This window comes from Bufo bufo, chromosome 1 (genome assembly GCF_905171765.1).
Source record: "Bufo bufo chromosome 1, aBufBuf1.1, whole genome shotgun sequence".
In the NCBI taxonomy this organism is placed as follows: domain Eukaryota; kingdom Metazoa; phylum Chordata; class Amphibia; order Anura; family Bufonidae; genus Bufo; species Bufo bufo.
In genome coordinates this window covers 182,950,996-182,966,263 of record NC_053389.1, presented here as the reverse complement: position 1 = coordinate 182,966,263, position 15,268 = coordinate 182,950,996, and the positions used below count along the sequence as shown (strand labels likewise).

Genomic DNA, 15,268 nt, shown 5'->3' with positions numbered 1-15,268 from the left:
CATCAATGTCAAAAATGAAACCATGAGCCAAAAATGAAACTGGATTGTGCTTTTAAATCCTTCTGTTCAGTAGATGTGTGCAGCCTTTCTATTCTAAGCTAAGAGAGAAGTAGTATCTGCCTGACAGCTATCAATGGCAGCCATATAGGGCTCCTTAATTTGTCTTCCAGTCATGGTAGTCCACCATTGTGCAGCGAGGAGAAACTGTGGACTCAAGACCCTGTTCTAGTGATCAGTGGGCCCCCAAGATCAGACACTCATCACCTATGCTGTTGGCAGGTGATAAATGTCCTTTAAATGCCCACAAATGCGGATGAATATCAGCTGGACAGCGTAACCCGTTTGTTAAAGGACAATCGACTGGACGGCCTAACCCATTTGTTTAAGGGAAACCTCCTTTCATTTTCAAAATTAACCACAATGACAAAGGAAGCTATGGGATTAAATACGTTTGAAAAGCAGTAAACCAAAAATGACATTTGCGGTCTGACATACCCATGGCCAGAGCAGGACATATTTTCCAGGTGAGTAACATGAGTGGGAAATTCCAGGGAACGATGGCGGCAACAACACCTATAACCGAGAGAGAAAACTATGAGGGAGATTTAATTTTCCAAAGGGGCTCTGGAAAATGAAAGGTGGAACTTGACTGGTTAAGGCTACTTTCACCCTAGCGTTTCTTGTGGATCCATCATGGATCTGCAAAAACGCTTCCGCTACAATAATACAACCGCAAGCATCTGTCATGAACGGGTTGTATTAGGTCTTCTACAGCCATGATGGATCCGTCATGAACACCATTGAAAGAAAACGGATCCACCCCCATTGACTTACATTGTGTGTCAGGACGGATACGTTTGGCTCCGATTCGTCAGGCAGGCAGCGTTTTGGTGTCCGCCTCCAGAGTGGAATGGTGACTGAACGGAGGCAAACTGATGCATTCTGAGCGGATCCTTTTCCATTCAGAATGCATTATGGCAAAACTGATCCGTTTTGGACCGCTTCCGAGAGCCCTGAACGGATCTCACAAACGGAAGACCAAATCGCCAGTGTGAGAGTAGACTAAGGCTACTTTCACACTTGCGTTAGGTGGGGATCCGTCTGGTATCTGCACAGACGGATCCGCACCTATGAATGCAAACGATGGTATCCGTTCAGTGCGGATCCGTCTGCATAACAGATTTTTCAGATCTGAGTTTTCACAATCGTGAAAACTCAGATCCGACAGTATATTCTAACACAGAGGCGTTCCAATGGTGATGGGGACGCTTCCAGTTAGAATATACTAAGAACTGTGTACATAACTGCCCCCTGCTGCCTGGCAGCACCCGATCTCTTACTGGGGGCTGTGATCCACACAATTAACCCCTCAGGTGCCGCACTGGCCACCAATGCTTTTTAATACTGGGGAGGGAGCCGTGGGGGGGGGGGGGCCGCACTGGCCACCAATGCTTTTGGCACCTGAGGGGTTAATTGTGCGGATCACAGCTCCCTGTAAGAGATCGGGTGCTGCCAGGCAGCAGGGGGCAGTTATATACACAGTTCTTAGTATATTCTAACTTGAAGCGTCCCCATCACTATGGGAACGCCTCTGTATTAGAATATACTGTCGGATCTGAGTTTTCACGATCTAACTCAAATCCGATGGTATATTCTAACATAGAGGCGTTCCCATGGTGATGGGGACGCTTCAATTTAAAATATACCATCGGATTAGAGAAAACTCTGATCCGATGGTATATTAATAAGAACTCCTGACTTTACATTGAAAGTCAGGGGGACGGATCCGTTTGCAATTGCACCATATTGTGTCAACGTCAAACGGATCCGTCCCCATTGACTTGCATTGTAAGTCAGGACGGATCCATTTGGCTCCACACGGCCAGGCGGACACCAAAACGCTGCAAGCAGCGTTTTGGTGTCCGCCTCCAGAGTGGAATGGAGGCGGAACGGAGCCAAACTGATGCATTCTGAACGGATCCTTATCCATTCAGAATGCATTGGGGATGAACGGATCCGTTCGGGGCCGCTTGTGAAAGCCCTCAAACGGATCTCACAAGCGGAACCCCAAACGCAAGTGTGAAAGTAGCCTAAGCCAGTTTTCCTGTACACCAGTTTTGATAAATCTTTCCCTATGTATCTAATAAAGGATTCAAATGTAACTACTATGTAGTCCTGACCCACCAAGAGGCTTCCAGTTTGTCATCTCCGTGTCCCTGAGCTGAGCCCAACCGGCATGATGGTAAAAATGGCGAACCACCAGTGGGACATCACAGTCGCGTGATTCTCGGATGGGCTTCCCGTTGTCCATGCTTTCCAGCACGCTCAGTAACCGTTGGTGTTTCTGTACAGTGCGGGCTATGCTGGGGAAGAAAAAAATTGAGCATTGGTGTTACACAAGTTATCTTTAGGTTTTCTCCATAAGGAATAATAGAACTCCCATGTCAACAGTTATAATGCCAGAAATGTGCTGATTTTCTGTTACATATTAACAAAAAGTGTGTTGCTCCAGCCTTAAAGGGGTCTTCTAGGACCTTAGGATAGATCATTAATATCAGATCAGCAGGGGTTGACTCCCGGCAACCCTGTCGATCAGCTGTTTCGAAAAGCTCTGGTGCCAAACCGAGCACTAGAACTACACAGGGGAAATGGTGCTGAAACCGGAACACTAAAAAAGTGAGTGTTTTTTTTCCATTTTTTTTTTTTAACACCCTGTCCATCCGCACTGTAAATTTTATTTCATGGCGGATGACTCCTTTGAGGCCATCAGTAACTTATCAGTGGGGACCTGACACCCAGCAGCACCCACTGCAAACAATACAGTGGACTCTGTGTCATGGCTGTGTTGGCTTACTGCAGCATTCAAGTGAATGGGAGATGCGCCGCAGTACCCTGGCAGAGCGACCACACAGTATATGGACCCTTCGGCCTCCAGCTCCTTCCACTGTGGTTTCCTGAGCTGGAAGCTAATGTGTCGGGGTGCCAGGTGTCGGACCCCCACCCACCCATCTAATATTGATGACCTATACTGAGGATAGTTAATCAATATCTAGACACTGTAAAAACCCTTTAAAGGGGTTCGCCCATGAACATCATTTATCAACTATCATTGTTTATGATTGCAATGGGGTCCAATAGCTGGGACCCCCACCAATCATGAGAACAAGGGCCTCCGAGCTCCCTGTGTGAACAACATTGTAGTGCACATGTGTGACCATCGCTCCCTCCACTGTCTATGGGACGGCCTATCTCCATCAGTTCCACAGGCAGTAAATGATGTGGGACTCTGGAATCCCCATTCTTGTGCCTGGTGAGTGTCCCCAGCAATCACACGTTTATCACCTATTCTGTGGATAGATGAGAAATGTTGCTCGTGCACCAACCCACTTTACTGAGAACTGAATGCCTGCTGCCAGGTTCAGTATACTGTCAGAGACCTTTCTAACTACAAGGGATAGTATGAATAGTCTCCATTACTTATATTTATAATGGGATCGCCCTTGCTTTGCCCTCCTGCACTGGATCCTCTCTTATGCTCACCTGTATAGATATCGTGCCCGAACATGACAAGGAAGTCTGCTCCAACTCTCAAAGGCTTTCCGGGCCGTGCTGACTGCCAATTCTACATCCTCCTCGTTTCCTTGGATGGTGGTGGCCAGGACCTCTCCTAAGGAAAGCAAGACATTTCTAAATGGAATGATCTAAGGAACACTAAGACCTGCACTCTGGTCTTCAAAAAGGTTGCAAAATAGGCTTTTTCAAACTTTATGTGGCCACTTGGGCAAACTTTTTGCAACTTTTTGCATTTTACACCACACACTCCAGTTTTGAAAAGTAGGAGGACTAGTGGCCTTGGTTATATGTTAATAAGTTTCCCTCCAGATTTATGACTGGGACTGTCGCAAAAAATGGCCCAAAGCCACTCCAGTAGGGAAGTGGTCCAGAAAAATGGAGTAGTTTTTCTAGACAAAAGTGTTATCTTAAAGAGGTTATGCAGGCATGGGGTTGGGAATTAGGCAAATCCCCCCCCCCCCCCCCCCCCCATACACACACAGCTAGACCTGTGAAGGGGAGGCTACATGCTTCCCGACACTGGCTCCCCGCTGCGGTTTAATGCTGTCGGAAGCCAATCACTGGCCGTGGTGGTGAACGGATCCTCTTGCATCACATGACCATCTGTCATGATGTAAAGGGAGATGGTCGCCGTCGTGGCCAGGGATTGGCTGCAGGCAGCGTCAAACCAGATGTCTTCAGCGAGGATGCCCAGCAGCCTGAGAGGAAGAAGTAGGGAGCCTTTACAGGCTCGACCAAATGGGGCGGAAAGGAGGGGGGGTATTCCACCCCCCCTTCCCCCCCATTCTTGCAAAACTCCTTTAAAAACACTTCAGATTTAACAAGCAGCGTGCGCCGTAACTCTACTTGGTAAGCACACAAAATGCCGTGCTGCTACTGGGAGCGCTGGTGTCTTCTCAAAAGCTGATTGTGGGGGTCCCGTGCATTGGACCCCCACCGATCAGATATTGATGACCCATCCAGAGGATAGGTCATCAGATAAAATATCTTGGACAACCCCTATAACTAGTAAGAATATATTAAGGGTATTTCTGAGACTAGAAAAAAAAAAAAAAAGGATCTGTATTATTGATTCTAGAAACAGCGCCAATCTTGTCTACGGGCTGGTCATGCATCTTTCATTCAAATGGTCCTGAGCTGCTATACCATACACAGCCCGTGAACAAGAGTTGTGCTATTTCTCAAGACAAAATGAGGCCCATGTTTGTGTTAATTTAGGGTCATGCTGCCTGAAACTCCATTGAAAAGGCTTTAGTTGTTAGGCAATGCGCTTCCTTAGCAACCAGTCAGACATAACTGAGCGGTTCAGAGGAAGTCGGGATTCACATTCCGCTGGCAGGAAAGAATCATCTGTGCTTGACTACTCAAGTCTGAAGGTCAGAGGAGGGTGATAAAATGATATTACTGCCTACTGTAAATCTATAGGACATAGATATGTAGACTATTAGAGTAGAATATTTTGTGCTTCGCTTCTATTAGTCAGACGGTGGCATGTTGGTCTGGTCAGGATTTCACCTTCATGTTCCCACGTCCTACATCTTCTACAGCACAGCTGCTTACAGATTGACCTTGGAATAAACCCGCAGCGTACCTAATCCTGCGCGGACAGTGGCGGTCCCTGGGTTGCAATATTTCTCGCTCACATTTCTGTTTTATAAATGGCCCCTGACTGTGATTTACCCCATTCATGAATCAATGGAGGAGAAGAGAAGTCTTAAAGATGTGCTAGTCTCTAGGGGCTGCTAATGACTGTATGTGAAATGTGCAGCTTACGAGCGATAGCAGACGGTTACCAGACAACCCCTTTACCCCTTCCGCATCCATATGTCCTATACTTGTCTGCAAAATGAGGACCGCAAACCCACTGACGTCAATGGGTCCGGAAAAAAAATGCGGACGCCGCACTGACAGCTTCTGTATTTTGTAGATCCATAGTTTGGAGACTGGAAAATGCTTAGGGTCGTGTGTATGAGGCCAAACTAGGCAGATTTTCTATTCGCATCTCTAGGAAGGCTGAGTGAACATTCCCATAGCAGCTGTAATGTCCCTATTGATTAGCACCCAGCTTTTCCAGAAACTGATACGCCTAAAAATGTCTGGACTTAATTTGTATCCATTTTTGGAAAAGCTACATTATACCCAGTATAGTCCCTTTTGTAGAAGGGGTTTGTCACCCAGCTTTCCTGGAGATTTCAAATCTGCCTGGCTACATATCGATGTGTCCAATATTGCAGAATATATAGGCACTGAGTGACAGGCCGTGTGGCAGACCACATAAGTTATGGTCGGTGGTAGCGGAATCCATAACGAAATTCTTAGATAACCCGAACTGGAAACCACAAGTTTGCTCAACACTACTCAAGAGCTTACAGTTACTGGTGATTCATATAATGCAGTATTTGGCGACATCTAGTGGTCAGAGGCAGAATTGCAATTAGCTGAATCGTGTCAAACAGCTGGATTCTTCCTAGAGCCCCAGTTACACTTTGCAGTGCACAGCGGTCAGGTCACAAGCGCGAGTTCAGTGCATATATTTACAGTTACCATTTAGCCCACTTTCACACAGTCAGTGTCAGCCAAAACCAGGAGTGAAGCCTCCACAGACATAAGGTAGAAGGATCAAACAATGACACATGACATACACACAAACTTATTTTCTTTTCGTGTCTGTTCCGTTTTTATTTTTATTTTTGTAGAGCGTATGCGGAACCATTTATTTCAATGGGTCCGCCCAAAAAAACGGAAGTTACTCCGTGTGCATTCCGTTTCCGTATGTACGTTCCACAAAAAAAATAGAACATGTCCTATTATTGTCCCTATTGGGTGCAGCCAATAGCAGGCCGTGACGGTAACCAGCCTCAAGGGGGCTCGTCCCTGTCACAGCATGCTATTGGCTGCTCCCCCAGTCACCAGATGTATTGATCCGAGCGACGGGGAGATGCAATGGCGGCCGTAGGAGCCAGAGGTAACCCTTAAGACTGTCTCTCATCAGCTCCTAACTGCAATCTCCACCTGTCAGACATCACTTACCTGCAAGATAGAGGAAGTGAAGGTGGATTTGGGCCTGCTGAGACAAGATGTGCAGCAGCTCAGGGAGCGTGTGCGCCACACAGAGGACAGGGTCTCGGCTCTAGAAGAGCTTACCAGGCCACTTGCAAGCAGAGTGCATGACGTGGAGAGGTCTGTGAGCTTATGGCAGCAAAAGTGTGATGACCTCAAGAATAGAGCCAGACGCAACAACGTCAGAATACTGGGGTTACCTGAGAGAGCGGAGGGCTCCGATCCAGCTACCTTCCTGGAACTCTGGTTCAAGGCACAATTCCCTGATGCGCCATTTTCTGGCGCCTACGCAGTTGAAAGAGCGCACCGGGTTCCCGCCAGGCCTCCCCCTCCAGGAGCTCCCCCAAGGCCTTTACTGGCGCGAATGCTCAACTGGAAAGATAGAGATCTTATCCTGGGGCAAGCAAGGAACAAGCGTGACATTAAACATGAAAGCGGGAATATATCGCTGTTTCCTGATTTCTCAGCTGAGCTGCAAAAGAAGAGAGCCATTTTCATCTCTGTCAAGCGTCGACTCCGCGATAGGAATCTACAATACTCTATGGCCTACCCGGCACGTCTTCGGGTGATAGATGGAGAGAAGACGATCTTCTTTGTGGATCCTAAAGAGGTGGAAGAATGGATCTCCAAGAGGCCAAGTCGTCCAGGCCCACGCGGACACTATTTGTCACCACAGTTGCCGCAATTATCCTGTGTTGTAATGATGCACTTACCTGATACATGAGTTCTGCTGACTTTAATATCATGGTCCGGGACTAGGGGGGAACTCCCTCAATGTATGCAGGTGACGTGATCGTGCCTGCAGGAATTGATGTGGATGTGCTGGCGTGGACGCCATTATCCTTCCATCTACTCGCCCCCTATTCCTAGTTGCTTGATCCCCTTCCCTCCCCTTGTCTGTCCTCCTTCTTCTCATTATTGTTATATGTAAACGCATTATCCAGTGTTGTCCCATTGATATGGGGTTGAGCAGATACCTGCATAGGTTTAACACCATATTGCACTATGCAGGTCTCCGGTAACTCGGCCATATTACAGGATGGCAGAGATGTCATCGTTTACAGGTTTATTCACTTATCTGTTATTCTACAATTAAGTTGTATATTGTTTATACTGTTAAAGGCATAGTACGCCAAGTACGTCACTGCAATACAAGGGGTGTGCAAGAGTAGGCCTGAGGTAAAGGGCCTTGATTTTCATGGAGGTGGGGGGCTAAATTGTCAGGAGAATAGGCCGCTGAGTCAAAATGGCAGACTTTAATGTTGTATCATGGAATGTGAGGGGACTGGGTAGCCCGAGAAAAAGGAATTGCTGTCTTCTCCCATCTCCGGCAGTACAGTCCCCACATCCTGGGACTGCAAGAGACCCACCTAACTCCAGAAACAGGGAACAGAATTAAGAAACCATGGGTTCAATGGTCTTTAAATGCTTTTGGGTCTACACATTCCAGAGGGGTGGATATACTTGTTCACAGGAACATCAGATGGGAAGTCCAACAATCGGTGGTACATCCTGAGGGGCAGTATATGCTGGTGTATGCATTCATCAATTGTGCTCCATATGTTGTGGTTAATATATATAATCCCCCCCCCCCCCCCCCCCGCCACTATAACCATATTCCAGGTGGTGATGAGTTTTGCTGCGCAATATCCCAATGCTAAATTCCTCTGCATGGGGGATTTTAATTTAGTGATGCATGAAGACATGGATAGGTTTCGCTGAGAGAGGGTGAGCACACTCAGCGCGCCACTAATCTATCTAGGATGGTTACAGAACTTGGATGGCTGCGACATCCACTTCAGAGGGAGTACTCCTGCTTCACTCCAGCCAGGGGCGCACTGTCCAGAATAGATTATATTCTCGGCAATGCCGCAGTATACACAGATCTCAAAGATGTTGGATATGGATCACAGGGGCCCTCGGACCATGCACCGGTTCTTGCTCAATTTGCACTATATGACGGTATTAAACAGTGTGCCAAAATGCGTGTACACCATTTGAGAGGGTGCCTCAAGTCATCCATATCCTATATTAAAAGAGATTCAGCAAGAACTAGAGTTGCATGCTAATTGCAAAGAGGCGGAGAACACCTTCAGGGCTGATCCCACTGAGGTGAACAGGCAGGACTGGATGCTTAAAGGAAGGCTCTATATGATGCACCTCAGGGAAAAGAGGGAGTGTAAACTGTTCTTTTTGAAGCAGCAGTCCTTTGAATCTGGCAATCAGGCAGGTAAATTACTGGCTCATATAGTGCGCAGTAATAGTATGTCTTCCCCGATCATTAGAATAAAGAATTCTGAGGGTGCGGTGGTAGAATCAGTTGGTGATATACTGGGAAGCTTCAAGGGATTCTATCAAGATCTCTACAAGTCAGCGGCTCACTACACCGCCCAGAAGTTGAGGCATTATCTAGCGCAGGTAGCACACCCCCAGCAAAGTCATGAGGATAGGAATCTACTAGAGGCTGATATTTCACTAGACGAAATTCAAATGGCAATAACAGCTGCCAGCGGGCAAAGTGCCAGGCCCTGACGGGATCCCAGTAGAAGTATACACTAAATATACTGATGTATTAGGGCCAGAGCTGCTTAAACTGTATCAGACTGCACAGCAAAGAAATAGGCTACCAGACTCTACGTATGACGCTACCATAGTGGTGATCTTGAAACCGGATAAGGACCCCCTGGACTAAATAAGGTAATTACCACCATAGTACACAAAGATCAGTCTGGATTTATTTATACCGGGTAGATCGACATCTGATAACATCAGGAGGGCGCAGGTCATAATGCAGATAGGAGTGGCAAGAGACAAGCACTGGGCTCTGGCATCACTGGACACAGCCAAAGCCTTTGACTCAGTGGAATGGGTATACCTAATAGAAGTGCTACAGAGTTTTGGATTTGGCCCTAAGTTTGTCAAGTGGGTGGAGATTCTATACCAACTTCCCAAAGATAACATACTGGTGAACGGATCGCTCTCTGAGTCCTTTAAACTCCACAGAGGCACTAGGCAAGGATGCCCCCTGTCGCCGCTTTTGTTCGCGATAGCGATAGAGCATCTCGCCCTAAGAGTCAGGCAAGATCAGGTCTTTAAAGGGGCGTGCATGGACTATACACGGATGATCTCCTACTCTTTATGGATGAACCTGAAACTACGCTCCCTAGAGCAATTGATATAATAGGAAGGTTCGGGGAATACTCGGGTTTGCACATAAATTGGACAAAATCAGCACTTATGCCCCTATGGAGGCACACGTGGCCCTTACAATACTGTAATCTGCCGGTTGTAGACCACTTTAAGTACCTGGGGATTGTGATTACCAGAGACCCCCAATTGGCATATTCACTAAATATTGCACCCCTGGAATCCCTGTTCATTGATAAATTCAAAATATGGAGGACCCTGCCGTTATCAACCATGGGAAGATTAAATCTGGTTAAAATGATTCTTTTACCCAAGGGGCTCTATCTCCTAGCGCATGCATGCACACCGATATTACAGGGCTTCTTTGGCCGTATCCATTCACTGGTGGCTAATTTTATCTGGGGGGAGTCCAGACGGAAACTATCCCTTAATGTCCTGCAGAGATCCAAGCTAGAGGGTGGTGCTGCCCTGTCTGATTTCTTTCTATACTACCTAGCTGGGCAGTTGAAATCCCTAATTTCCTGGGTCCTATCATCAGAATTGCCAAATGCAGAATACTACCTCAAGGAATATCTAAGCATGACCTCCTTGTGGCCAGTACTGGAAGGATCGCGCTTTGTACCCACGCTCTTGCTCCCCATTCCTAAATTGGCCCATCAGGTATGGAGTGCTGCTAAGATGCAATCGTTTAAGGATGACATACCGTTATGGGATAACCCTATGTTTGCCCATCTGAAAGAACGGGAGGGGGTTCATTTGTGGAAGGCCCAAGGTGTCAATATCTTAAGTGATCTATATGTTGGGGGCAGTCTATGCTCCTTCTTGCAATTGCAGGAAAAGTTTGAGCTACCTCGAAACCTTTTCTTTAGATATTTACAACTGAGGCACGCGTTAACAGCACAATTTGGGGCAGGTGACCGGAAAATATCAAAATATCCTTTGATAGGGGTTCTAAGGTCACAGGGTCCGAGAGGTATCATTTCTGTGCTCTATACGCACCTGCTTAACAATCGTATGCTGATGAACCCTCTTGCTGTTGAGGGGAAGTGGAGAAATTCCATTCCTTCACTATCGGCTGATGATTGGAATGAAGCCCTGATGACTCCAACAAGGGTTTCTCCATCAATTAATAATCGGCTGATCCAGCTGTTTATTTTGCACAGAAGTTATCTCACGCCTACCAGGCTACACAAAATGGGCAGATTAACACACAATAGATGCCATAGATGCCTTCAGGACGGTGCCGATTTCTGGCATCTCATGTGGGACTGTACACATTTAAAAATCTTCTGGAAAACAGTAATAGAAGTGCTATCTACTATGGTTCCAACTGCAGTGCCGTTATGCCCTAAAAGTTGTGTTCTTGGAATACTAGATGAGGAGGTCTGGGGGCATCACCACAGGATTTTTTTTAAGTGAAACTCTATTCTTTGCTAGGAAAGCCATTGCTCTGAGATGGATGGCTGATAGAGCACCTACAATAGGTCAGTGGAAGTCATTGGTCAATCACGCTGTTAGCGTGGAAAATGTTGTTTTAATTCATAGAAAATGCCCACAAAAGTTTAATAAAGGTATGGGGTGAGTGGTGTGCATCTCCTTTGACATTGCATAATGCATGCATGTACTCTGTGGCCTATGTTACTATGTTACTATGAGGACTTCGAGCCCTGAACTAATGTCTCATTGACCCCACTGGTTTCTGATGCTGATTGTGATGAGAGCTCTTTCCAGATCTGTTGCAAGATTCTCGAGTTGTACTAGGTTATTAATGTATCCCCTGCGTGGGATTTACCCCTGATTTATTCTGATGTAACATGCCTTTCTTGTTAAACTTCAATAAAACGAGTTAAAAAAAAATAATGCAATAAAAGTGTCAGGCTCCATTCACACGTCCGCAAAATTTGTGGAACGGGTGCCGACCCATTAATTTTCAATGGGGCCGGAATGTGCTGTCTGCATCCACATTTGCGGATCTGCACTTCCGGATCCGCAAAAAAAAAATAGAACATGTCCTATTCTTGTCCGCAATTGCGGACAAGAAAAGGCATTTTCTATGAGAGTGCCGGCAATGTGCGGTCTGCAAAATATGGAATGCACATTGCCCGTGTCCGTGTTTTGCGAATCCGCAAAACACATATGGACGTGCGAATGGACCCTAATTACGACCTGACCGCTGTGCACTGCAAAGTGTAACTGGGGCTCTAGGAAGAATCCAGCTGTTGGGACATGGTTCAGCTAATTGCAATGCTGCCACTGACCACAAGATGTCGCCAAACACTGTATTATTTGAATCAACAGTAACTGTAAGCTCTTGAGACGTCCTCTTCCATCAGTTTGCGAGCGATTGTATACATCTGTTTCTGGGAAAGCTGGGGGCGAGGACCAATATGGCTACTGCTAGGTCTTCCTCATGGCCTGTCACTCAGTGCCCATTTATGCTGCAATATTGGACACATCGATATGTTAGCAAGGCAGATTTTATTAGTCTCAAGGAAAGCTGGGTGGCAAACCCATTCTGTAATAGGGACCATACTGGTTATAACGCAGTTTCTGGAAAAGCTGGGTGGTGACCAATATATTGGCATCATTACAGCTGCTATGGGAGTTGTCGCCCCGTGTGGATGGAAATCTGCAGTAATAGATCCATATCCCTTACAATGGAGCATGCAGATCTGCTGTCCAGGACTATAGTAAGCTGCATGCCCTACGATGGGGGTTCTAATAGGCGACTTGTATTTACTGGTGTTTTTATGGCTCCTCATAGACAACTCCTTTCATGTGGACGCCGTTGGCGGCAGTCCACTGACTGGTGCAGCGGTCGAGACCCCTGGCATGGTAAGGCTGTGGAAGGCGCTGCCAGCTATACATTGCCTGTGCTTGACTGGGACATGGAGGGAATGCTCTGGTCACCAGGCCTTTGCAACAGTTTTTTCTCCAAAAATTCTAAAAGTTACATTTGTGAAATTCCATAAAATAATGGCGGCCACTTACCAGTCGCTGGGTTCTTAGTAGCGTACGTCTGTCTTCCATCTGGTTTTACCCATTTGCCACCGATAAAATGGCCAAAGCTTCGTTCATAAGAATCAAGCCATGCCTAGAAAGGACGAGACAAAGGGTAAACGACCACAATCTTTGCCCAGATGGCTCTGACAACTTGTAATATCAGATTGAAGAGTTGTCATACAATGGACGTTCATCAGGTATGCACTAGTCAGGTGATAAAAGGATGATTGCTGCGTGCCCCTCCAGTGGGACCCCCATTATTCATTAGAAAGGGGTTCTCCTCAATGCACAACTGTGATAAGAAGAGTTAGACTGGAGCGACGGTCAATAATGCACATGGCTGCTCCATTCAAAGTTTATGGGGCTGACAGAGACTGGAGCAATGTGGTGGCACCATTTGGCGGCACAATGGGCTCTGTTGTGTGCAGGAGCCGTGGATGTGCCAGCTCCTCCAGCAAGAGAGAAACTTCTCATGATGTAAGGAACATGTCTCATGTCTGTGACCACGATCCTGAGGACTTTAGATGGAAACCACAGAGGTCAATGACAACATACCATTGTGAAGTTCTCGGGAGCAATGACCGGCTGGACACATATAACATGAGAGGACATGGTGGAGGAGAAAGACCGCATCATCATGTCAGTATAATACACCAGACCCGAGGTCAGATAGGAACTCATCTCAAATCACTATGATGCTGGGAGATCGGGTCAGAGGAGCCACCGTCGGTCTGGGAGATGAAGCTTGCATATGGGCTGTGTTTTCCGGACTGAGCGCGGTTGTGTGCGTGAGCCCTAAGAAGAGCATATGGAATTGCTATGTATGCAATTTCCTGACTGCAGAAGGACAATGTGAAGAGGAAATCCAATCTAAATAATCTTCTGATATGTCACAGACATGTGTAAAAAGATGAAGGCTGGACCATCTCTATAGGGGGTGTATCCTCATGTGTCAGTTGGCACCATTAGCATGTCACATGACCATTACCATGAACCACTGCCGTAATCATGAACAGCATGACATACTGATAGCCCCGTATTACAACAAGCTTTAGGCGCCATGCGCACGACCGGGTGATGGCCAATTTGTTAGCGACTATCACACAGTCGTGTTTTAGAACCATTTAAAAGGGGTTGTCTCACTTCAGCAAATAGTATTTATTATGTAGAGAAAGTTTTTAAAATTTGTCCATCACATTATACACTGTGACTGCTCATTTCCATGGTTACCACCACTCTGCAATCCAGCACCGGTGGTCGTGCTTGCACACTACTGTAGAACAGAGCAGATGGTCACAATGACATAATCGCCACCTCCTATGCTGGGTCATGGATGGCTTGATGACTTGGGCACGTGACCACGTCACCGGCCGCCCGTGATCCGGCACAGGAGGTCACAGTGATGTCGGGGAACAGCAACTCAGGCCCTGTGGTCTGAAGAAAGAAGAAGTCTGTGGCCTGCATTGCATAATGTTTTTTATTTTTTATTTTATTTTATATGTATGGCACTACTGGGGGAAATACGGGGTGGTGGTGAAGAGAGTGTTATATATGGGGGCAGTATACTAGAGGGGGAGAGCAATATATAAATATGGAGGCCTTAATGCCCTATGGGGCATTATTAATATTGAGGGTACTGTGGAGACATTATTAATTGGGCATTATAAGGAGGGCACCACTACTACCGTAATAGGGATGCTATTGGGTGTACTGTAGGGGTACTAATACCATTGAGGGCAGTTTGTCAGTTATTGGGGGGGACTGTATAGCACTATTATTTCTGCAGTATAGCGTTTGTGGGCATTAGGGGGCACAACAAGCACAGTATTGGGGATAGCATCAGGATGACAATGTTGGGGCATCAGGAATGGGGGATGATGGAAAACTCTGCAGAGACGAGGTGCAGGTAGAAGAAGTTATCATGGAGGTCTGATCTCTGAATGGAGAAGATGAGGAAAGAGAACCTCTACATCAGAGGAGACATCAGTGGATGTAGGAATGTCCCGATACCAGTATCGGGACCGTTACCGGGCATTTGTACGAGTACTTGTACTTGTGCAAATGTCACCGATACCACTGCCGATACCTGATGGCTGTGCAGCGGCGTGTCCCGTATCCCAGATGATCCGCGGTGGGGATGGCGTTAAAGCCACTTCCTCCCAGTACTCTGGTGCATCCGCATGGGAAGGATTACAGCAGGCCAGGTGGGTATGGTGCATGAAATGGAGGAGAAATTCAGTTAATTTCTCTCCATTTCATGTTCAAACAGTGAATATAAAATAAGGTGGGCGGGGGGGAACGGGCATATAATAGTGATTTCCAACCAGTGTGCCTCCAGCTGTTGCAAAACTACAACTCCCAACATGCCCGCACAGCCAAAGTTATGCAACAGCTGGAGGCACATTGGTTGGGAAACACTGTTAGTTGGTCAGTGGTCACAAAATAAATGTGTTATTTCATTGTTATAATTGGTATCGGTGAGTAC

General features: G+C 46.7%; 1 protein-coding gene across 1 annotated transcript in view; it reads right to left on the bottom strand.

Annotated features, from left to right (window-relative positions):
* ALDH16A1 (aldehyde dehydrogenase 16 family member A1) overlaps nt 1–15,268 on the bottom strand; it is a 96,747-nt gene that overhangs the window by 71,463 nt on the left and 10,016 nt on the right. The window contains exons 2-5 of the mRNA XM_040433042.1: nt 12,772–12,874; nt 3,541–3,667; nt 2,185–2,363; nt 496–573 (exon numbers count right to left, since the gene is read on the bottom strand). Coding sequence (XP_040288976.1) covers nt 496–573; nt 2,185–2,363; nt 3,541–3,667; nt 12,772–12,874 — 487 coding nt within the window. The remainder of the gene's footprint in view (nt 1–495; nt 574–2,184; nt 2,364–3,540; nt 3,668–12,771; nt 12,875–15,268) is intronic.